Below are 24,904 nucleotides of genomic sequence, written 5' to 3'. Positions count from 1 at the left end.
TATGGCTGTTATGCTTTTAATGGAGGCAGATACAAAATTCATCAATGCAAAAGAATGTTTCACATACTCATTAACATAGTGATTAATGTAAATTATATTTTGACTTGTAAAATACAGTGTGTTTGGCCTCAAAAAAGAAACTACAGAGCTGCAACTCAAGATAACTGGAAAGGCTCCTTACATTATTTTTGCCCACCACCTTTGTTATAATACTCCTAAATGATATCTGGAGAGGGAATTAAAAAATAATACAAAGCTCTTTTCAGCTGTGGTTCAAAGAACTCTAGTGAAGCTGTATGGCAATGACATTGTGGGACCATGAAGTTTCCCCAGAAGTATTTCCAATAAGAGGCAGTTAAGAAGCTTAATAGTTTCAAAGTATGGAAAGCAGCAAAGGTATCTTAGAGAAAACATAAACCCACTTCTCTCCTACAGACATTTTAAAGCATGGACGTAACTTTAAGGAGACTGAGAAAACATCAGTAGTTTTCACAAAGCTTCAATGATCACCCCAAGGCACAAGTGTTGAAAACGGCCTGTTCACTAAAACATCACTTTTGGAGGTACAGGTATGCTGTGCTTGCAGTGAGAGGATGACTTTATCACTAGTTAAAAGCACCAGGTGTCAAGCTCAGCTTCCATTTACACAGGATGCACCAATAATCCCTATGATAGTGAATGGTTCAAGTACTATACTACATTTCCAACATGTCTTTTGCCTATTTGCTTAGTCGGTACTGGGGTTCTTTTAAGCCCCATAGGTCTGTAGAATATTTTAAAAGGCTAGAACTACCTCAAAAATAGTCTTGAAATATTACTGAGTCCTTCTAAAAGAGCTCACTGGATATTTTAATAACATTTACAGAAAGACAAAATTTGCAGTAGCTGAGTTTCTTTTAAGAATAATGTAGAACTAATGTGGGCTAAAATGTCAAAAATTGCCAAGATTATTATACATATTTTGGTAATCACCACTGACCAGGTTAATTTTTTGTGCAAAATACACTATATATTAATAGAACAGGAAAATCATTATTTCAGACCACTAACAGGAGAAAACCTACAGCAAAAGAAGCATCTGTAGGGCAATTAAACATTACGGAAGTTTACTAGCTTTAGAATACATCAATACACTTCGATTACGGAAATAATTCATTTTTAAACAAGAGTGTTTTGATGTACTTTTAGTAATGACCCAATCTAAGGAGCCTTGGAGGTTTGTGAAAAAGATGTATCCACAAAGATGCTGCTTTTCTAGTGTGGGGTGAATTAATACTTCTGTAAGAAGGAGGGAACTGAATCACCTCAGCATGAATAAACAGCATTTTTCTTTTAAACAGTAACTCATAATCTGATGACTCACTTTGCTTTACTAGTTCAAAATTAGGCAGGAGAAGAACTAAGCTAACTGGTCAGACCCAGAAACACAAAGATTTGGCAAGCCGCAGTCATTCAGCTCATGATGTGTGATAATCGGCAGAAAGGCTGCTCAACTCTTGTCCATTCCTTCACATCTGTAAAGAAACGCCCACAGATAAGTTACTTCACTGAAGAATAAAAGCAAATTTTCCCTGCCTTAAAGCTCTGACTCATTTCCCAATATAGGTATACCTTGTTATATTGTATTTTTTACAAATTGAGCGTTTGTGTCATCAACTGTGCCCATTAAAGATGGTAAAACTTTTCATCGATAAATGTATGTCCTGAATGCCTACCAAACAGCCTTTCCGCATTTCTCTGCCCTCTCCTCAGGCCTCCCTGGTTCCCTGAGACAAACAAGATTGAAATTAGGCCAATTATTAACCCTACAATTGCATCTAAGTGTTCAACTAAAAGGAAGAGTCCCCATCTCTCACTCTATTTAAATCAAAAGCCAGAGCGAGAAAGTCATGTTGAAGGCCAAGAGAGGCTGAAAGCTGGGCAGGCCTTTTGGACCACCCAAGCTGTGAACACAAAATCAAAGTGTTTTTTTGTTGTTTTTTAGCTTCTCATTCTCTGGCTGAAAAGTTCTTGAAAAAAACGAAGTGCTACTCCAGTGAACAGATGAACGATTTAAAAAACAGCCTTACTTCTGATACGGAGAAAGTTTTAGTGGTCTCAATAGATCAAACTAGCCACAACATTCCCTTAGGCCAAAGCCTAACCCGAGTAAGGCCCTAATTCTCTTCAATTTTATGAAGGTTGAGAGAGGTGAGGAACCAGAAGTCATGTTTGAAGCTAGCAGTGGTTGGTTCATGAGGTTTAAGGAAAGAAGCCATCTCCATAGCAAAAATGCAGCGTGAAGTGGCATGTTAACCAGAATAGCCAAGATCATAAATGAAAGTAGCTACAATATTTTCAGTGTAGACAAAAATAACTTCCTATTGCAAGAAGTAGTCATCTAGAACTCGTAGCTAGAGAGATAAGTCAATGCCTGGCTTCAAAGAACAGACTGACTCTCTTGTTAGGGACTAACACAGTCAGTGACTTTTTTTTTTTTTTTTTTTGGAGACAGGGTGTCACTCTGTCAACCAGGCAAGACTGCAGCAGAGCTATCATAACACATTGCAGTCTTGACCTCCCAGATGCAAGATTCTCTCACCTCAGCCTCCTGAGTAGCTGGGACTATAGGCATGCTCCACCATACCCAGCTAATTTGTTAATTTTTGTACAGAGGGTCTCTGTATGTTGCCCAGGCTGGTCTTGAACTCCTGGGCTCAAGCAATCTTCCTACCTCCGCCTCCCAAAGTGCTGGAATTGCAGGCCTGAGCCACTGCACTGGCGGCTAAGTTGAAGCCAGTGCTCAATTACTATTCCAAAAATCCTAGGGCCCTTAAGAATTACGCTAAATCTGGCCAGGCGCCGTGCCTCACGCCTGTAATCCCAGCACTTTGGGAGGCCGAGGCAGGTGGATCACGAGGTCAGGAGACTGAGACCATCCTGGCTAACATGCTGAAACCCCATCTCTACTAAAAAACAAAAAAATTAGTAGTCCCAGCTACTATGGTGTGAACCCAAGAAGCAGAGCTTGCAGTAAGCCAAGATGGAGCCACTGCACTCCAGCCTGGGCGACAGAGACTCTGTCTCAAAAATAATAATAATAATAATTATGCTAAATCTACTCTGCCTGTGCTCCAGAAATGGAACAAAGCTCGGATGACAGCACACCTGTTCACAGCATGGTTTACTGAATCTTTTAAGCCCTCTGTTGAGAACTACTGCTCAGAAAAAACATTCCTTTCAAAATACTACGCCCATTGACAGTGCACCTGGTCACCCAAAAGCTCTGATGGAGATGCAGAAGGAGATTAATGTTTTCATGTTTGCTAATAAAACATCCATTCTGCAGCCTATGGATCAAAGAGTAATTTCAACTTTCAAGAATTATTTAAGAAATACATTTTTTAAGGCCCTAGCTGTGTAGGTTTCTCTGATAGATCTGGGCAAAGTAAACTGAAAACCTGGAAAGGATTCACCATTCTGGATGCCACTAAGACCATTCATGATTCATGAGAGGAAGTCAAAACATCAACATTAACAGGAGTTTGGAAGAAACAGATTCCCACCCTCATGGATGGCTTGGAGGAATTCAAGACTTCAGTGGAGGAAGTAACTGCAGGTGTGGTGGAAACAACAAGAGAAGGAGAATTAGAAGTGGAGCCTGAATGTGTGACTGAAATGCTGCCATCTCATGATCAAACTTAAACGGATGAGCAGCTGCTGCTTATGGATAAGCAAAGAAAGTAATTTCTTGAGATAGAATCTACTCCTGGAGAAGATGCTGTGTATTGTTGTATTGTTGAAGTGACAACAAAGGATTTAGAATATTACATAAACTTAGTTGATAAAGAGCAACATGATTTGACTCCAATTTTGAAAGTTCTACTGTGGACAAAATGCTATCACACAGCATCACATGTTACAGAGAAGTATTTCATAAAAGGAAAAGTCAACTGATGCAGGAAACTTCATTATCTTATTTAAAGAAATTGACACAGCCATCCCAACCTTCAAGCAGCTACCATCCTAATCAGTCAGCAGCAATCAACATCAAGGCAAGACTCTCCAACAGCAAAAAGATTGTGTAAATGGCTCAGATGACCTTCAGCACTTTGTAGTAATAAAATACTTTTTAATTGAGGTATATACATTGTTTTCTTCTTAAGACATAATGTTATTACAGACGTAACAAACTACAGTGTATTATATACAACTTTTATATGCAATGGGAAACGGAAGTATTTGTGTAGCTCACTTTATTGGGATATTTGCTTTATTGCAGTGGCCTGGAACCAAACCCACCTTCAAGGTAGGTCTATAAGCTATTAGAATCCACATGGGATTTGAAAATTCCCAACGGTTACATCTTGAAAGTTCCCTCTGAAGTATGCCTAGTTAGTTCATAAAGCAAATTCAATTAAAACACATGAACTTTTTATGAGCTCCCCCGTCCCACCCTCACTTGCCTAATATACATACTATTAAAAGGGATATGGTTCAATGAGCCAAGTATGACTTCATATGTAAGATAAAACATTTATTTTATAAATAGCTATAAGCTAATTTTCACACTGGTAGCATGTACCCACCTGTAGAGGAGTTCGATATAACCACTTCTCTTTATCAACTTTAAGTTGCATACAGGCAAAGAGATCACAAACTGCAGGGAGGCCATAATGGTCTGGGGGGAAGTTATGTTCTTCCTGTAGAGGTGAATTAAGTAATACTTCCTGCAATAAAAGAAAAGAGTAGGTTGCTTCATGAAAACTAGGACGCATGAGACCAACTTATCTTTCAAATAGGGTCTACAGAGAATAATTTAAATGTTGGCCATTCTCTCTAACAACCAAAAACAAAGGTGACAATTGTTATTTCTACCCCAAATATTTTCCATAAATAGCAATAAAACAGGCTAGATTCTTTTCTTTCCTGAAGGATGGGGCTTAGGCCTGGAAAATGCACAAAAAATTCATAAATCCTCCATTCCAAATTTAGTATTTAACATATTTAAGGATCTGGCCAGTTTGGAAGGTTTGGGATTATGAAATATAAAACTCCAGGCCAGGTGTGGTAGATGATGCCTGTAATCCCAGCAGTTTAAGAGGCCGAGATGGGCAGATCGCAGATCGCTTGAGCTCAGGAGTTCAGGAGACCAACCCTGGGCCAAAACCCCATCTCTACCAAAAATACAAAAAATTAGCCAGGCATGGTGGTGCATGCCTACAGTCCCAGCTACACAGGAGGCTGTAGTGCGGGCAGGGGGATGGCTGGAGCCTGAGAAGGGGAGGTTGCAATGAGCTGAGACTGCACCACTGCACTCCAGCCTGGGTGACAGAGACCCCACCATCTCAAAATAAATGAATAAATAAATAAAACTCAAACAGTGCTATTTTGATGTTTATGCTCACCTGGGCCTTCTTTCGAAGCAGCCACTTGTCTTCTTCAGAGGATAACTGGCTGAGGTTGCCCATCTTCTTTCCTGGCAGGACCCAGTCAGCTGTGTTAAAGGAACACCAGGAAGTGTTCATGGGGCTTTTAAACTTTTGTTTGCCATCTCTGTCTTCAGTACTAGGCACTTCCTTGGGACTTCTTTCTTTGTATGGGGTCCTGATAAGCCACTCCGACAAGGGGCTGTTCTTTATGACTTGGAAGGAATCAGCAATTCTAGAAGGAATCATTGCCTTTGGTGCTTTAGTTTGTTCTATTACTTCTTTTCTAGAAGGACAGAGCCACATATTCAGGGAATCTTTATGCTTCTCAGGCTCAGGTTTGGGTTCCACAGGCATCCCATTTTTATCCTTTCCTTCTTTCTTCAGAAGCCATTTATACAGAGCCTCCTTCTCACAATTCTCATCACACACACACTCTGCAAAGCTTGTGCAGGGCTCATTGGCTCTGCACACTTCTTCTACCTTACACGGGTCCTGATGGTTCTGGACAAGCCAATCCTCTGTAACCATGCTGGGGGTGGACAACTGTTTCTTGGTCTCCAAGTGGTCATTCAGGCACTTCAGATTGCCCAGGTTTTCAATCTCCACACCTTTGGGCTGGTTTCCCTGACAGTTGGTACAGGAGTCAGTCTTGACAAGCCAATCATTCACATTATAGGACTGGAACAAGAGCTTAAACTTCTCACTGGTTTCACGACTGTCATTCTCAGGCTTCCGCAGCTTATGGGATTCCTGGGGAGTCACTAGCCAATCTGATAGGTCCATCTCATCTTGATCAGGAAGCTCTTGATCTCCAACCTTTTCCATTTCAGTGGAGAAAGAACTAGTAGTGGAATGACTGTTACACTTTTGATAACTTGGTTTTTCACTCTTGAGGAGCCAGTTTTCTAAGCCCTTTAGGTTTCCCCAGACATTAGTGAAGAAATTGCAGGCTCTGGGAGAAGTCTACACAAAAAGTACACAGTATTAGTTTGCCAGAACAATTATGACTGCTTGGGAGATTCTGTCTGCACTTTTTTTTTTTTTTTGAAACGAACTCTTGCTCTGTCACCCAGGCTGGAGTGCAGTGGCGCAATCTCAGCTCACTGCAAGTTCTGCCTCCCAGGTTCACGCCATTCTCCTGAAGTAGCTAGGACTACAGGTGCCCAACACCACACCCGGCTAGTTCATCAAATTCTTGAGCCCCTACTGCATGCCAGATGCTAAACTGGTTTTTGTTTTGTTTTGTTATTTTTTTGAGACAGAATTTCACTCCGTCACCCAGGCTGGAGTGCAGTGGGGGCAATTTTGGCTCACTGCAGCCTCCACCTCCCAGGTTCAAGCAATTCTGCAACCAAAAACTTAACAATGACACATACTACTACTAATTAGTAACTAACCCCACCTACTGCTGCGTCTACTGTAGAAACAATAAAAGCAGCAACAGACCTGACTGTTCTCCAAGGTCTGCTTTTGGGTGAGCCAGTCGTGGGGGTCGGTGCTAGGTATGTAAGGAGCCTGATGACCACTGGCAGGTTTGCTTCCAAGGAGCCATTCACTGAGAGGGACAGCTACAATACCGGATGCTGACTTCTGTTAATCATATAACAAGGAATGTCAAATGCAGTAGAAAGTTCACCAGAAAAGGAGAAGAGCCACTCTCTAATCTTGGCTGGCCACTGACCCTGGGCAAGTCTTGTGCCTTCCCAGAGCCTCAATTTTCACAATTATAAAACAAGAGACATAGCTGATCTCTAGGGCTCTTCTCAACTAAAACATCTAGAATACTTTATTCACATTGCCATTCCTTTAGAAATAAATCATCTCTACAAATTATAAACAGGATCCCTCACAGAGAACCAGTATCAGTAAGACAGCTAATGATAATTTCCTGTGAACTATTGATAATTACTTTGTCTGTTAGCCCCAGCAAGATATCTAAATTTCTATTTGGCATTAGATCGCAAGGGAAGCATTCAATTTCCTAAACTAACTCATTGCCACTGGTGCCTTTTTACAAATAGTAGTATTTTTTTAAAGCTATATAAAACGCAAAGGAAATATAAGCCAAGCAATGACTTAATTACCAAAAACAAAATGGTATTTTACCTGCTCTGGCATTGGGATATAGCCTCTCTTCTCCAGGAAGGGCCCAATATTTGATGAACTAGCATGAGCCATCAAGTGCTCAGGAATTTGCTATGAAATGAGATAATTTAATCATGTTATTTATGCTATGCTGCCAAAAAAGTGAAATTATAATTCCAAATTTCAAAAATGTTAAAGCATTACTATTTCATTAGAAATATTGTTGACACTAAATTCCATGACTTACAAAGTAGTTATCAAATTTGAGAATACTCTACCACATAACTATTATATAAAAAATCTTCACCAGAATTGGTTGTATTACCACTTTTAACAAGACCCAAATGTTTGGTTCTTTATTAAAAACTATTCAAGCCATAAATTTTACAAAAAATATATCAGAAGTATTTGGAGAGATACATGAGGCATTCCAAAAGAGTATCACTGAGTCTGTACTACACTCCAAGAACTACCAACCTAGGCAACTTAAGCAGAATATGACTTTTTTTTTTTTTTAGGCGGAGTCTCACTCTGTCGCCCAGGTTAGAATGCAGTGGGCGTGATCTCAGCTCACTGCAACCTCCGCCTCCCGGGTTCAAGCGATTCTCCTGCCTCAGCCTTCCAAATAGCTGGGATTACAGGCACCCAGTTAATTTTTTAGTATTTTTAATAGAGACAGGTTTTCGCCTTGTTGGCCAGGCTGGTCTCGAACTTCTGACCTCAAGTGATCCGCCCTCCTCGGCCTCCTAAAGTGCTAGGATTACAGGCATGAGCCACCACGCCCAGCTGAGAACATGAAATTTTTGAAACCAATCAAATTCTCAAGAAAGTCACTACTCATAGTAATTTTTTTTAAGACCAGCTGTGATGCCACAGATACGAGAAGTGCCCAATGAAGCATATGCGATTACTCACAATGGTTTTGAGAGACCCAAATGTGGTGATGGTCTGGCGCAGAGCAGCTGTGTCAGCTTCAAAGAGCAGGACGGTTGAATCTTCAGGCTTAAGGGTCAAACTGCCCAGTCTGGGGAAGAAAAACAAAATTGGCTATTTTTAAGGAATATCTGTTTCATCAACTTCACCCAAAACAAAAGTCAAATTGTGAGTAATTTTAAATGATTATACTTCTCTAAGATACTCAACCAAAGGTAGATGGCTTATTCATGTATCAGCAAGTATAATATTAAATACATAAAGCAGAATGATCTTATCCTAGCAACATACAAGTTAAATACAACACATGCAATGAGTTACAAAACTGACTTTCTTTTAGTATACCAAAGTTAAAGAGTCAAAAGTTAAAATAAGCAAAAAGGGTTGTTACCTCTCCAGGCACACAGAGACTTGATTGGCTAGATCTTTGTTTTGGGTACACTCCAGTTGATGAGTAAGACAATTGAATTGGCCCAATAACTAAAAGAAAAATGAAACCATCTAGCCACAATGATACCAAGAGCACCAGATATACTCAAGTTACCAAACAGAACTTGAGATTAAACTTTTATCTGATCTATATTAACACTGCATTACAAGGAAGATACTCTCTGGCAACCAGAAGCCATGCTCAAACCAGTTCTAGCCATGCAGTCACCTTACCCAGTAGAGCTGCTGAGCCTGCTGTTGAAGTGTCTCCTCTTTAAGCTGATAAATAAGGTCCACCTGTTCATACAGCCACACCTCACGGCTTCTAAGACATTCCAGGTGACGGCTTATGCAACTGTGAATCTGAGCTTTGACCTAGGAAACACATACATGTTAGCTTCCTAGTGTTATAATCCCAAAGAATGATGTTTCCTGCAGAATAGTGAGGTTCTTAAACTTTTTTGGGGCGGGGGAGGGCTTGGGGGGGATCACAAATCCTTTTTAATATCCAACGACATCTATGAAGTATCTCCCCAGAAAAAATACGTATTTTCAAGATTTTGCCTATAATGTCACGGTTTAGTGTTCCAAAGTCCACCCAAGGACACACTAAAGCCCTATGGACCCCAATTTAAGAATCCCAGCCATAAAGACATACCTAAACTCTAAAATCCTCCTGCAGTACCCATCCTTCTAAGAGGATTAGGTTTAATTTGGGTGTCCTAATCAAAAGAAAATACAAGAATGTACCAGGAAATACTGATCCCCCTCAGTTTTCCACATAATTTAAAAACCTATGGTTTTACAAGTTTATCAGCAGAATAAAGACAGAGTATTAACTTAATAGCTAGCCCCTTATCTCTTTTCTCACCCCACAGAATGAGCAGTCCATTTACAGCAGAACAATTTAGTAAAGAGATGTGCCACCACATGTCAACAGCTAGAAGACCATTAGGGTAGACAATTTAAGTAAAATTATAAACTAATGTTTCTGGAAGCATAAACAGTGATTCAAACAGGGCTAAATATAAAAATCCCAAGGGAAAAAGTCAAAACAGGCCATAAATTATCCATGACAATACACATAAGAAACTGTATTTTAAAACACATTTTTTTTTTCCTGTTTAATACAGTTGTGTTTCAAAGTCATGTAATACTTGATCTAACACACACAACAACAAAATACTACTGGAACCAACAACAGATTTCACTCTGGCTTGCCCTAACAGATAGTCATTTACAGAACAATGCCATTAACCAGTTAAAAGATGATGGGGAGGATGCTCAAGTGCATCCTTCATGCAATCAAGAGGACGCAGCTGAGAGGATACTGCTCACTCATTTCATATTTTACTGGTTACAGTGCCTGAGGAATCACACAGAGGAGTAATCAAAAATGCATGCTGAATAGAATTTTCTAGAATGGCACAGGGTCTTCCAGACTCTTCTAGCACCTGCCTTATTTCCCCTTGGGATGAAAGGCACCAGTGTATCAGGCAACTGACTGGGACCAAGTAGACCACGCAAGGCATGGGGTGAAATTTTTTGCTGGCACAGAGAAACCAAGTCCTTGGCCATGCTCTAACCAGCCCTGTGCCAACAGTCCAGACAAGAGAAGAGAAAAGCACATGTCACACCTCTCGCAAGTTATCTTTAATTTGCTGTTCAGCCCGGAGAACTCCACCAATAGCAAGCTCCAAGTCCCTCCGTGCATCACTACACCTCAACAGGGGTTCTCTATTACTGGAGCTGCCACTCTGGTCTTGGAAGGTATTCATTCTCCTCACTGCTCCTTTAAAAGAAAAAAAATATATAAATAGCACCATAATTACAACCAAAAACCACCTTTCAATCATCCCTCAAATGATCATTCCAGCCAACTCCCATTACTAACTACTTAGATTACTTTCCAACACTGGAGCTAGCACATAAGATAATCTTAATAAATATTGTCTCCTCCCTTCCCTCTACCACTGTTCCTGCCATAAAACTCTAAAATCTACTTTAGTAACACTTTACATGTGAATAGCTATTTCTGGAAAAATACACTAATTGTCCTGAATCAACAGAGCATACAGTGTCCTGAAAAGTTAAAAGAACATTAAAATATAATTTTCTATTTATAACACACATATAGTCATATGAGGTATGTGTTCCTCTTTGTAGATTTAGAGATGAAGACTAAAAGGTACAGAAGGATCTTTGATTACTTTGAAAATAAGCTGCAAACAATCAAGTTTAGAATACTGTTTAGAAGACGGAATTTTTAATTTCCCCCTTTACGGCAGAACTTTTGTTTCTTTTATTTAGGAAGAACTTAAGAATGACTTCACAGCTAGGAAGCTCTCAAAAATATAACACAGGGCCGGGCACGGTGGCTCACACCTGTAATTCTAGTACTTTGGGAGGCCAAGGTGGGTGGATCACTTGATCCCACGAGTTCTGGACCAGCCGTGGCAAAATAGCAAGACCTCGTCTCTACAAAATACAAAAATTAGCCACATGTGGTGGTGTGCACCTGTAGTCCCAGCTACTTGGCAGGCTGAGGTGGGAAGATCACCTGAGCCCAGGAGGTCGCAGCTACAGTGAGCTGTGATCACACCACTGCACTCCAGTCTGGGTAAGAGGGTGAAACTCTGTCTCAAAACAACAAAAAAGAATACAACAGATATACAGATACATGTTTTTTATATAGAGAATATATGTAATATATAATATATAAAAGAATGTGCATTATATATAACAGATTATATGTGACAAAATGATTTCATATGATTCTCATATAAAGGAGAAACAGAAATTGGTAAATACAGAGTTCTCTAAAAAGCTCGGGTTTAGGAGCGATAGGAAACAGAAACAGGAAGAACAGCATTAATGATAAAATGAGACTGCCACACAAGAGTGTCAGTAAAGCCATGAAGTAAAACTTGACAAAAGCTACTGGAAGAACAATGACATGATTTTTAAACACTGAGAAAATGACAGCAGTGATTACTAGAGCTCAGAATAGGTTCACTAAGCCCTGTGATACCAGTTATTTCCTTTTGGATTGTTTTACTAAACCGGCAAGTAAAGGTAATGCTGTAGACACCAAGGAATGACTGAAGACTTGTGGCAAAACTGTATGATATCACTGTGGACAAAGTGAATATCAGCTAAAGAGAAGCACAATTAAACTGAATAATAAGATTATTTTTTACAAAATACTCAAAGGATGACAGACTAAGGCCAGTGTGTAAAGTTTTTAGAGGCACATCCCTGTTTTTTCTAATTACTTGTATGAAAACATAGAAGACAAACATTAAAGCTGGAGGTAACATGGGGCTGTGACAGAAGCATTTCCCAAAACAATCTCTACACAGCTGTTCAATCTTACAAAACAAAATGTAAGTTTTTCACTTTAATCAGGGAGGGCAAGGAAAAGAATATTTTCCACCCTTTTTAAAGGGTGGAAATCTTTAACTGAAAGTAAATTCTCTATGAATTCACAGTGTGCTGGGTCTGTGGGAAAAAATAACTCACATACTATTTGACTACATTTACCAAAAGTATAGTGTTTGTCACAGGATTAATCTGTTCCATGTTTATTAGACTAAATTCAAAACTTATTTCTGAGTAACACGCTTTACAAGAGGACACTTAGAAAAGGGAAAGAGGCCTCAAAACCATGAAAAACTTCTCCAGGAAGGAAGGCTGTTTAGCCTAGATAAGAGACGTCTCCAGGAGGACATGATTACCATTCTCAAGTACGTGGAGACCTGTCAACTAGAAGAATTAAATTTGTTTGGAACAGACACAAGGGGGTAAAAAAGGTTAATAGGAGGCATGTTAGGCAATATATCAAATAACTTCCTAACTGTCCTGAAAGCAATGACTTCCTCGGAGAAGCCAGCTTTGGGGTGAAAAGTGGCCTACCCAGGGCAGAGTCCTCCAAGTGGCTGACTGTCCATTTGAGACAAAGGAACTTTGCCAGGCCTTGACTACATCTTTAAGACTAAGTTTAGGGCCAGATGCCTAGCTGAAAGCTGGATAGAGACAAAAGTGGTGAGTTCCTCCCTCAGAAATAATGTCTTCTGAGAGAAGTGGGAAGAGCAGCAAAACAAACTTTCTGTCTACTATCTCAGCAAAAGACTCCGATTCAGGAACTAGAGTTTCTATAAGAAACAACAATTCAGGAAATTTTTAAACTTCCCCTTGCTGATTTTGTTTCATCAGTCTCTTTTTCCATAATCATCTCTTAAAAAGAAAGGGTTGCCTTAATTGGACTTCACAGAAATCCCTGTGGAAATTTTTCCAACCCTGGACACACCAACAGTGGTTACCTTGCATCCTCCTTTTGCATGCCATAAGCTGCCTGTGTTAGGCAGAAGCGTTAGTGTGCACTTGGAACTCACTGCAGGGACTATGAAAAATACCTGCATCACACGGGTGAAATGCTGACTCTGATTTGGAGAGCTGGAGTGTGACGGGCTGCTTCACTTTGCACTTAGGTCAGTCATGCAAGACATGTTTAGCAGTCTTTCAAATGTGTTACCCAGCCTTCTTCACCTGTGCCAAATTTCCCACTCTTAGATCCTCACCATTTGTGTGGAATGCCACAATGCCTAGCACAGTGTAAAATTTAATCAATAAAATTGTTGCTTCACAATGTCAAAACTCCAGAATTCCGGAACATACGGGAGACAAACTCAAACACATACAGTGCTGACTGTACTACTAGATTCCTAAAGCAAGTACTCTCAATTCAATCACAAGTATTAATATTACACAATAAGAGTAGAATATAGCAAGAGTTCACACACTGGACTTTCCCCTTATCAGCTATAGACAGAATGTAGGATGAGATTTAAAAGTTACAAAACTGATTTTTCCACACACAGTTATCACATTTTTTCAAATTAAAAGGAGTGTTATCCTTCAAAAGTCATCTTGAGAACTCATTTGTCAGCCACGAAGAAAACCTGTTTCATTTCTTTATGGTAAGTCCCAGGATGCTTGCCCCTTTGTTGCCTTTGGCTCTCTCTGTCCCTCCTCCTCCCTGTGGCGCAGTTAGAGCACTGTCAGCTTTCAGAGCCCAGATGCCAAGAAAGGAGCTGTGCAAAGGCTTGCCCTTTTGCACTGTGATGAAGAGGAAACCTTCAGAGCTGAAATGAAGAGCCCCAATCATGGGTGAATTCAAATCACAATGAGTTGAAGCCTAAGCCAGCTGTACGAAATGTTACATCCAAAGAGACTGGTATGAGGTAACTAGCTCGCATGGCCATTTTCAACAGTTATTCACCATTTGTTTCAGGTTCAAGAGCCAGAGTGGCAAGCATGACCATCAAGAGATCACTCTGGAGTCTGACAAACCTGAGTTCTGACTGTGTCTCCCAGCTTGAGACCCCTGAACTAGTAACATAACCTCTCTGGGCCTCAATTTCCTCAGGAAAAAGGGAGACAAGGATGGCAGCTACAAAGGGGCTGCAGTAAGGTTAAAGTGAGACATTATTTGTCTACCAGCACTTAGCCTAGCACCTGCATACCATAAGCCCTCCATATTACAGTGGTTATTGTTATCAGGTTTAGCTGACAGGCTGTGAATAGGATCTGACAGAATCCTTTAGCCATTTATCAGGGCTATGACCTTGCACCATTTGCCCTTGTGGAACTTAACTTCCTAATTCATATGTGAGGAATACAGACTCACAGACTTAGGGGGAAGGAGATGGTGATTATTTAATAAATATTAGATTTCCATCGAGTCTTTCACTATACAGCATAGCAAAAGGCAATCTTTTATTTACTCCAAAAACTCAATAGTCTAAATCCTCTAATATATACCAAGTATGGATACTTTTGACTGTTTTCTTACCTGTAAAAAGAATGGACCAAATCAGCTCTGATCCTAATATTCAAATCAATAAAAGATTACTAAAAATGTCTTTTTATCTTCACCATTATAATCCAAAATATTGCCTTACCATCTTCAAAACAGGACTGCCTTAAACGTCCATGTTTGAGACAACATTAAAAGTTTAAGTGCTTTCTAAAACTTCCCTGCTTCTAGGATCCCTGTCCTAAATTTGGGGGTGGAGGAAGTAAAGGAGGAGGAGAGAAACACACATACCCATCTAACAAATAACAAAACCTGGAGTTTCCTCAACGAGGAATTCCTTAAACTATATATGCTATGCTTACACAATGCTTTGCACAAATCTATTTGTAAAGTCTGAAGATCATGGGACCAGAATTGAGCAACTAACCACAAATGAAGCTAAGTCATTACTGTATGGCTTAACCATAAAATTTCCAAAGAGCTATAACTCTTGTGACCCACACAAACTACAATTTAAAGCTGAAAAATAGCTCCTCACAAGCCTCTTTAAAAAAATAAAAAATAAAGCTGAAAAAATCTTGGCCATCTCTTTAATATAACACTCTCATTCTACAGATGAAGCCACAAAAAGCCCAGATAGTTTAAGTGACCCATCTGAAGGGCCATAGCCGGAAGGGGTAAGATTTGGGTTCAGAACACAGTTCCCAAGGTCTAGTCCTGGGTTCTCTCTCCCAGGTGAACTTGTTCTTCCTTTAGTGTATTATCACCCATAAAGTATTTTTATTTGCCAACACTAGAGATTAAAATTAACATTCCAATGGATTACTATTGAAATAACTTCCATTAAGATTTTCGGTCAATTTTCACAGTCCTCAGTAAATTATAACCACAATTATTCAGAATCTTCTGCCTTGGATAACAGAAACAAAAATAAACAGTACTGGTCGAGCGCGGTGGTTCACACCTGTCATCTCAACACTTTGGGAGGCCGAGGTGGGCAAATCACCGGAGGTCGGGAGTTCGAGACCAGCCTGAATAAACAAGGAGAAAGCCCGTCTCTACAAAAAATACAAAATTAGCCGGACGTGGTGGTGCATGCCTGTAATTCCAGCTAATCAGGAGGCTGAGACAGGAGAATCGCTTGAACCAGGGAGGCAGAGGTTGCGGTGGGCCGAAGTCGCAGCCATTGCACTCCAGCCTGGGTAACAGGAGCGAAACTCTGTCTCAAAAAAAAAAAAAAACAAATAAATCAACAGTACCCTTGTATGTCATGATAAGCTCGGAAAAACCAAAACACTGCCAAATACCAATACAAATGGTTTTGATTCAACGTCTGTATCACAGCCACTCCAGGCTTCATTTGTCCGTAAGAATGAAAGCTCAGACTAGATCATCTCTAACCTCACCTTCCAGCTCTCACATTCTCTGCCCCCCTTGCCACCTGCCCCTCCCCCTCCAAAGACCTCTACTTTTTATTTATTTGCCTGGCATCCTAGTCATTGCTAAAAGGCCAAGCGCAGCATCTATCCACAGGATACCTATGTGTTCTATGAATACTACACTCGAAATACTAACTGAACAATATGGTTATCTTTGATGAGCCAACCTGCATTAGATCATCTGTAAAGCTTTTAGTTTAAAAAAATTATAAACTAAAAAATAATTTGCAATTTTACCTCGAAACTTTTTTCACTTCACACGTTCTTTCTTCCCTCTTTTTTAGAAAGGTTGTTTTTTATACAACTCATTAACTCAAGGATTATATACATGTTACCCTAGCCCCAGCCCACTTTAAATTCCTTATCAAGACAAGCAGTTTCTGAAATCCAGAACCTGGTTCTCTGTAATCTTTTCTAAACCACACAAACAAACGTTAATATCGCAACAGATTTAAAATAAGGTAATAATAAATTCACTATTGAACATTTTAAGATTTAACACTTCAGAGTTTACTAGGCTCAAATTTGTCCACCTTTACACAAGTAAATGAGAGCAATAAATCCCAGCACATCAATTTTCTAAAGTAGTAACTGAAAACCGACCGCAAGGCGTTTCTAATTCGAAAGCAACATTGACTCATGAGGCTTTCTAGATTTCCCAAAAGCCCTCTCCAAACGGCCTCAGGGGGCCCTCGCCCTCGCCCTCGCCCTCGCCCTCGCCCTGGTCGCCGCTTTGCACGCATGCGCGCAGTCAGCCCCGGGGTCCTGGCTCCCGCCCGGCGCCAGCCAGCCTCAAGGGCTCCCGCTACGGCCCCTGGGCTGCCAGACATACCTCACAGGCCAGGTCACCAACGCGCCAGCTGCCCGGCAAACGACAGGCTGCTTTACCGCTGACCCGAGTGCGGAAGGTCCCCGAGCCCGGGCCGCGCCCCGCCAGCGCGTCACACGGCTGCCACCAGCAAACTGGAGCGCTCAAGCCAGGGCCGGGGAGGAGCGGAAAACTCCGCCCACTGTTGCCCTGCTCCCCACCAGTCCCCGCTGGCGCTCGCGGCCCCCGCGCAGCTCCCTCGCCGCTGGGCCTCTCCGCTAGACGCCTGCTGCCCCCGCCCGGCTTGTCAGGGTAAGGCCAGCTAGAGGGACCTAGGATGGCACCTGGGGCTCCTCTCCAGCCTCTCCTTTCCCCGACTTGCTCCACCAGATAATGGGCTCAACTCAATGAGAATTACATGAACCATAATGAATTATATGAACTAAAATGTTTAGGACAGTGCCTGGCATATAGCACTACCTACCTGTGACTATCATGCTTATGGTACTTCTCGCTTTCCCTTTTCTCTGAGATAATCCTCATAGCCTGCATATGCAATCAGGCCAAAAGATGAAATCTAGACAACGTTGTAACTCTATTACCTTTTAGTCGATTTTTTAAATGTAAAATACTTGCTCTTTTCTATGAATATAAAGCTATTTTTGTTAATAGTAAGAGTAAAGCAAAATCACATGAGAAACACCAAAGGGGAACACTAAAGAACCATTACCCTAAATTAAGTATCCCTTAGATTTCAGATGAACAGAGTGGAAATGCCTGCTTTGTCTGTGATGCATACAATTTCTGGGACCCCAATCCAGGCATTCATTATCAAAAATAAGAAAATTTCTCCCTAATTCCAAATGCCTTCATTGGATAATACATTTCATAAAGACACAAAAAAACTAGACATACTTCTGAATGACTAAAGTTACAATTTTATGGTCCTTTGTACTAATTTACATCAATGGCAACAAAGAAGGAATTCTTAAGTCTATTAAAATATAACTCATGTCAGGAACTTTCATCTATTTTATGTGCCTCTGAAAAACGGCTGGTCACAATGTAAATACAAAGAAACTTTGTTGGCCATCACCTACTTAACTGATGGTCTCTGTTCCCTCTCTAAAGGATCCTGACCAATGCCCCAGCATAGTAAAGTCTTCAGCTACTGTATATTTTCACTGAGTTTCACAGCTATATTCATTTGTGTTTCTCCTCAAGCCAGCTGTAGCCGTTACTATGATGATGTGATTTATTAAATATTACATAAACATAAAAAGACTGAGAAAGAAAATCATAAAAAATCTAAAATTCTGCACTCAGACCACTTTACACGTAGATTTTACTCCCTTATGCTTCAGTATTTGATCTTGTGTCTTTATAAAATGTTTAGGTTCTAAAGGGGAAAAATGCATAACGTATTTTACCTCTCTTCTGCTTCAAGAATTTCTGTGCTGTCTCAAAACAACCACCATCCATCCCAAGTAGATCATCTCATCTAAAGCAGCATAGCTCTCCCCATTTCCCTACAGGATAAAGTCCAAGTTTCTTTTAAAAGCAATAAGGCTCTTGAGTTAGGGTTCTCCAGAGAAATGGACCATTATATAGACAGACATAGATATAATCATAAAGATATATACAGACATAGATATAAGAGGGGATTTATTAGGGGATCTGGCTCATGTGATTAGGAGGCTGAGATGTCCCATGACAGGCTGTCTGCAAGATGGAGACCTTGGGATGCCAGTACCATGGCTCAGTCCAAGTGCAAAGGCCTCAGAACCAGGAAAGCAGATGGTGTAAATCTCAGTCTGAAGCCAAAGGCCTGAGAACCCAAGGGACCACTGACACAAGTCCTGAAGCCCAAAGCCTGGGGAGCCTGGAGTTCTACTGTCCAAAGACAGGACAGGAAGAATGTATCCCAGCTCCAGCAGATAGATCTGCCTTTTCAGTGTTTTTGTTTTCTCTGGGCCCCAGCAGATTGGATGGTGCCCACACACACTGAGGTGGATTTCCCCCCATCTAATCCACTCTGATTCATACCCTAATATCCTCTGGAAACAGACACACCTCAAAATAACATTTCACCAGGTTTCTAGGTTTCCTTAATCCAGTCAAGTTGACACCTAAAATTAACCATCACAGCTCTCTATTTCCTAGCCTCACTGTGGCTCTCCTGCTGTCTCCCAGAACAGCTCCCGCACCCTAATCTACTGGACAGCTGTTCTATGCATAGGATAGTTTGGTTTATCTTGTGCAGCTTGGCTATGCCAGCTCTCTCTGCCAGCAATGCCAGTCTCTCCTCTTCTCCCTACCTGTCTGCTTTTCAAGTCACCATCACTAACTACAAAGTCCTTCCTGACAGAGCACCTCATTCCTCAATACTTTTGGCCAGTAGACTTGGCTGCTCCCTCCTGCATGACCACTGTAATCTGTATGGGTTTCCCACAGGACGCCTGTAACATGTTACCCTATTGTTACATGCCTGCCTCCTTAGCCTGAGGGCTCCATGAGAGAAGAAACCATGTCTTATTTATTTAATAGCTTTGTACATCCTAATACTGAGCAGACAGCCTGGTAGCGGTACCTTGGCATTACCAACCGTTCACATTCTATGTGTGCCACTGAATCGACATAAAGAGAAGAATGTACCTGGCATTGTACAATGCTTTGCCCTAAATTCAACAGAGGCCTAAGACATTTTGGACAAACGGATGAATATATGATAAATTAATGTTTAGGTTCAGACTAGCCACAGTAAGTATGGTATAGTTCTGCTTTAAACATAATCAACTTGATGTCCCACTAAGGCCTGTATTAACGCAGGAAGGTTTTTTCAGAGAAAGAAAATGTTTCTAGCACAACTATTACTTTTGGGATTTTTTCAAACAAGACAAGGCTGGCAAGGGTGTTGCCACTGAAAGTATGATCCCAGAATAAGTGCTGAGATAGTATCTTTCCTGCTAAGCTCAGCTTCGTGGATTCACACAAACAGCAGCAAGACTGTGGTTTAAAGGGGACACATTTACTGTATTTTACAGCCAACTCTGAATTTTTTCTTCAGAGTTGGCGGTACCACAGAAATTCTAACTGAATTTCAAGTTGAATATTGGGGGGATGATATTCAACTTGAAACTTCTTGCCATAATATAGTGAAGGATAGGAAAACATGCTACTTACCTACTATCACAGTAATAATGCCATTTTATCCCGATTTTATATGGCAAACATTTTGTGGTTCTCCCTATAGAAGCCAACAAGTGATAAAATATTAGTATTTTCCCTCCTCTAAAGCCTGGAGGACTAGCAATAATGCCAAAATAAAGCTCAAAACACACCTGAGATTATCTTCTTTTGAAAGCTGTAATTGTCTCAGTATTTAAAGACTTAACTTCTCACCCATGACCAAACTGACAACAAAACCTTTTAACTTATTTTGTGAGCTACTCACTACTTCACTGAACCAAACTGCCATATTTGTAAAGCACTTAGGTAATGCTGCATAAGAGGCATATTAAGCCCCAAAGGTGTCCCCAAACACACTGCTAACCCCAAAGAGGAACATCTTGATTAATTAAGTCAAGCAAAATTAGGGATGACAACTTGGGATAAGAATGACTAAGAGTGTACAGTCATTCATATCAGAAGTTAAGCACTGCAATGTTATGATTTAACAATCAAAGAAGATAAGCTAAGAAGGACAATATGGCAGCTCCTCTAACTGACATGCATGGAGATAGTATAATGCCTACTAGCTATAGCAACAATGGTCAACTGGACCCCCATTCCAGCCTAGACCGCCATATCGTTCATGTGCGTTCTATGTTGAAGCAATGTGTCCAGACATAATTACATGAAAACAAAGTCAAAATGAAAACCTTGGATGAAAATTTTAAAAGGACTAAAAAATAGCAAGAAGAGTAATAAAAAATGTCATGGCCTTCTACAGTTCTTCCATGAAACTGAACTTAACCCAATGCATACATATTGGTTGGGTGGTCTGTTATAGACATTTTAGGCTTTCCTTTGCAACCTAACCAGTATGTGAACAGAGGCAGTGAATTCACTGCTGATTTCAGTAATGCTTGAGAAAGTGCTCTCTGAACCAGCAGCACATTCCACTGTATATCCTAAAGAGTGACAAATCTTCATTTTCTGAGGCTAGGTATACTTTGTTGGAAAGATCTGATGACTAGTATATGTAAAGCACTTAAAATAGTGCCTGATGCACATAAGAGCTATTTAAGTATTAGCTATTTTTATTACTTTTTGTCAAAGAACAGGATATAACAAAGACAGACATAAAGTTCATCAATTTCATTACCATCATCTCTCTCTAGGACTCCTGCAGAAACCTCATGACTGCTACCTACTCTTCCCCTCTACCCCTACTCTTCTCCTCCTGCTGCTCCTTTAGCATAACAAGGATGCTTCTTCCTCAGAGCCCTTGCACTTTCCTCCAGGTATCAAGCCCAGGCCTTAACTTCCTCCAGGTGTCTGCTCAGAGGTCATCTTCTCAGTGAGGCCATTCCTCACCATCTTTTATTTTTAAAAGTCTTGCCTCCACTCCCCCTCAATATGCTTTATCACTGTCCATAGTACTAACCACAATCTGGCACGTAGCAACCATTTTCTGATCTCCCTTCAGAAAACGTACTAGAAGGTAAGTTCCAAATGGCGGGGACTTTGTCTTTTTGTTCACTGTTGTATAGTAGGTATTCAATAATTAATTACTGAGTAAATGAATTCAGTAAGTATTTACATCTAGTCTACTATGTGCCAAGCCTTTTTTTTAAAACTCATTATCTCAATTAGCACTCACAAACCATTAAAGGGGCTATTATCATCACAATTAAAAAAAAAAAAAAGCAGACTTGACAAGGTTAAATATATTACCTACAGTCACAAACTTCCAAGTAGAAGAGCCAAGATTTAATCCCAGATCTGAGTCCAAAGTCCCTAACCATACCGGGTATGTTGAAGGAATCATTAAGTATTAAGGTATTATGTATTCATCCAACAACTATTTATGGAGTACCTCAACTGCCACTACTGTGATAGTCCCCGAGAACACAATGGTGAACTTGCCACCTAGAGGAGAACTCGTGTCACCGATTTGCCAACAAAGCAGAAAATACTAATTCTTTGAAAGAAGAGACAGAGTTCAAAGTCCATCAGCAGCAGCAATGACTGGCACTGAATGCTAACACTATGTGAGGGAAAGTATTATAAAACACTAACTTAGGGACTCTCAAACCGGGGGAGGGACATGCGTCAGGATATACTATGGAGTTTTATGAAACCCCTACATGGGCTCCTGAGATTCTGGCACAGCTATGCTGATTTAATAAAAACAGGGGTCAGGGGTATCATGTAGTTCTAAAATACCTTCTCTGCCTTTGAGAAGGACATCTTCCTTTCCTTCAATAGCTCAACGTGTTTTTTCTATTTCCGAAATGCCTGTTTGCACAAAGGTAATAATGTGATTGTAGAGATTTATTTAGATAAAAAGTATCACAAAACTTTCCAAGAGTAGGATTTTCCTCAGAGACCCAAGGACAAAGGCTCCCTGGAAGGGAGGGAAGGAGAAAGTGAAAGGAATGTTATTGTGCTGGACTTTACATACATTATCTCATTTACTTATCTGAACAAATCTGCAAGCTAGCAAATCTTCAGATGAGAAAACCAAGTAAATTGCCTAAGCCACAAGGCAGCAAATGAATCTCCCTCCATTGCGTCATTAGGGTAAGCCTTTCTCAAACGGTCTCATGTACTTTAAAGTCTGGAAATGTCACAGTAGGATCTCAGTACAGAAATGGGCCAACTATGACTTCCTGTGCCATCCTCATTCCAATAAGTAACTCAAGAGTCTCTGTAAACTTAGTTCCAAATTACCAAGTGCGTGGTGGAAAGCTAAGTCCATCCAAAAGGCAGTTACTATGGTGAACCCGACCCTGATTAGATAGACACAAAAAGGCACAGTTAAAAGGAAAAAAGCTCTGCCTGTGGGTTCAGATAAATTCTAGCACTCTGACTTCTGTCATTCTACTTCTGCCATTCTTGATGGCATCATTCCACATTAAATCCCGTGCCACGTAAGCTTATGATTATTGTTGTTCCCAACACGAGAATTTAGTTCCATGAGAATTAGGAGTGTGTCCATTTTCTTCATTGCTATCCTCAACATCCTGTACATACAGGCACCAAATAAATGATTGTTGGTGGATGAACCAATGAATGAGCAAGCCTCACTCTTCTCATCTGTAAAACAGAGATAATCAAGCTACTTTTCGGGATTATTGGGAGACCTAAATGTGACGGTATGTGTTTAGCACACAGAGGGCCAAAAAAAAAAAAAAAAAAAAAAAAAAAAAAAACCCCAATATCTTATTTGTATTTCCACCTGACAAGCTAGAAATGGATTGTGTTCTGGGCTGGTTCGGAAAAACAGACCTTGCCACGCCCCAGATCCAGGCAAGAGGCCAGAGAAATAGGAAACTTGGAGCTGTCACACCTAAAACCAGGGGAAGGCCGGCGGGGAGCAGGAGGTTTCTGGGCCGGGAATGAGGAGGGTCGGGGAGGAAAAGGCAGGCCCGGAGCTCCGCGTGTAGCGGGAAGGGGAGAAGGCAGGCCCGGGCCCGGCGTGTGGAGGGAAGGGGAGAAGGCAGGCCGGGACCGGCGGGCAGGCAGGAAGAGGTGCCTGGGCCTGGCGTGTGGAGGGAAGAGGAGGAGAAGGCAGGCCGGCCCGGTGTCGGTCAGGTCGGGAAGGGGACGGACAAGCCCGGGGCCAGCGATCATCCAGCCTCCACCCGGCCCACGGCGTTCTTACCACGTCCGAGTGCCTCTCCGCGCGATCCGAGGAGACCTTGGGTGGACTGAGACACGGCCCCACACTAACCTAAGTCCCAAAAGGCAGAGTTCTCGCGACAACGCAATCTTCCTCTCACGCCTCTTGCCAGACGTCTGAAAGTCTCGCGAGATCTCCCCTCGGGTCAGGCAGAAGCCCTTGACTGCCCTCTAGAAGGCGCAAAGCGCAGGCGCACACTTTCTCCCAGCCCCCTTGACTGCCCTCTAGAAGGCGCAGAGCGCAGGCGCACACTTTCTCCCAGCCCTTGCACAACGTCCCTTAGCCCTTCGTGAATAAATCGAAATTAAATGAAGCAAATATTTTTTGAAGGCAAGTTTTGTGCCGAGGACCATTCTAAGTGATTCAAATGCCCTCACAAGGTAGATATTATTTAACTTGAACGTTCAGATGCAAAAATGAATATCATAAGACACAGAAGGCCATATGTTGTATGATTCCACCTTTGCAACATTTGTTTTTCTAAAGTAAATAGGCCGGGCGCGGTGGCTCATGCCTATAATCCCAGCACGTTGGGAACCCCAGGCGGGCGAATCACGAGGTCGGAAGATGGAGACCATCCTGACTAACACGGTGAAACTCCTTCTCTACTAAAAATACAAAACATTAGCCGGGCGTGGTGGCGCGCGCGTGTAGTCCCTGCTGCTCGGGAGGCTGAGGCGGAATTGCTTGAACCCGGGAGGCGGAGATTGCAGTGAGCCGAGATCGCGCCACTACACTGCCTGGGCGACAGAGCAACACTGGGTCTCAAAAGAAAAGAAAAGAAAAAAATACATTGAGTAAATAAATAAATGTCAGAACCCAGATTCTTTATTTCTTTTCTTTTTTCTTTGAGGCAGGGTCTGACACTGTCGCCCAGACTGGAGTGCAGTGGTGCAATCTCGGCTCGCTACAGCTTCTGCCTCCTGGGTTCAAGCGATTCTCCTGCCTCAACCTGCTGAGTAGCTGGGATTACCAACGTGCACCATGATGCCTGGTTTAAAATTTTTTTTTTGTAGAGACAGGGTCTTGCTGTGTTACCCAGACTGGTCTCGAACTCCTAGGCACAAGCGATCCTCCCACCTCACCTGGGATTACAAGCATAAGCCACCACGTCCAGTTTACAGCCCGGAT

General features: G+C 41.4%; 1 protein-coding gene across 5 annotated transcripts; it reads right to left on the bottom strand.

The window, feature by feature from the left end:
- Positions 1-23,945, bottom strand: NCOA4 (nuclear receptor coactivator 4). 5 transcript variants are annotated; one of them, XM_011973128.1, is made up of 10 exons: positions 23,756-23,945; positions 10,496-10,650; positions 9,093-9,233; positions 8,821-8,909; positions 8,412-8,520; positions 7,518-7,607; positions 6,858-7,001; positions 5,388-6,374; positions 4,569-4,709; positions 1-1,514 (listed from the first exon to the last, which is right to left on the bottom strand). In XM_011973128.1, exons 2-10 carry the CDS (start codon positions 10,634-10,636, stop codon positions 1,509-1,511), a joined length of 1,848 nt encoding a protein of 615 aa, XP_011828518.1. In that variant the 5' UTR covers positions 10,637-10,650; positions 23,756-23,945; the 3' UTR covers positions 1-1,508. The 5 variants fall into 5 exon arrangements, with proteins under 5 accessions (XP_011828518.1, XP_011828519.1, XP_011828520.1 ...); XM_011973129.1 differs by lacking the exon at positions 23,756-23,945 and adding an exon at positions 16,948-17,065; XM_011973130.1 differs by lacking the exon at positions 23,756-23,945 and adding an exon at positions 13,274-13,488.
- Between the last annotated feature and the right edge of the window lie 959 nt (positions 23,946-24,904).

This window comes from Mandrillus leucophaeus, unplaced genomic scaffold, assembly GCF_000951045.1.
Source record: "Mandrillus leucophaeus isolate KB7577 unplaced genomic scaffold, Mleu.le_1.0 Scaffold1346, whole genome shotgun sequence".
NCBI lineage: Eukaryota > Metazoa > Chordata > Mammalia > Primates > Cercopithecidae > Mandrillus > Mandrillus leucophaeus.
This window is presented reverse-complemented; position numbering and strand designations above follow the sequence as displayed.

Coding starts and splice junctions, on each gene's coding strand:
- NCOA4 (XM_011973127.1), bottom strand. CDS start 10,636: ATGAATACCTTCCAAGACCAGAGTGGCAGCTCCAGTAATAGAGAACCC. Junction 6,375..6,857: donor AGACCTTGGAGAACAGTCAG/GTCTGTTGCTGC, acceptor CTTTTTGTGTAG/ACTTCTCCCAGAGCCTGCAA. Junction 4,371..4,568: donor TATATCGAACTCCTCTACAG/GTGGGTACATGC, acceptor TGAACTAACTAG/GCATACTTCAGAGGGAACTT.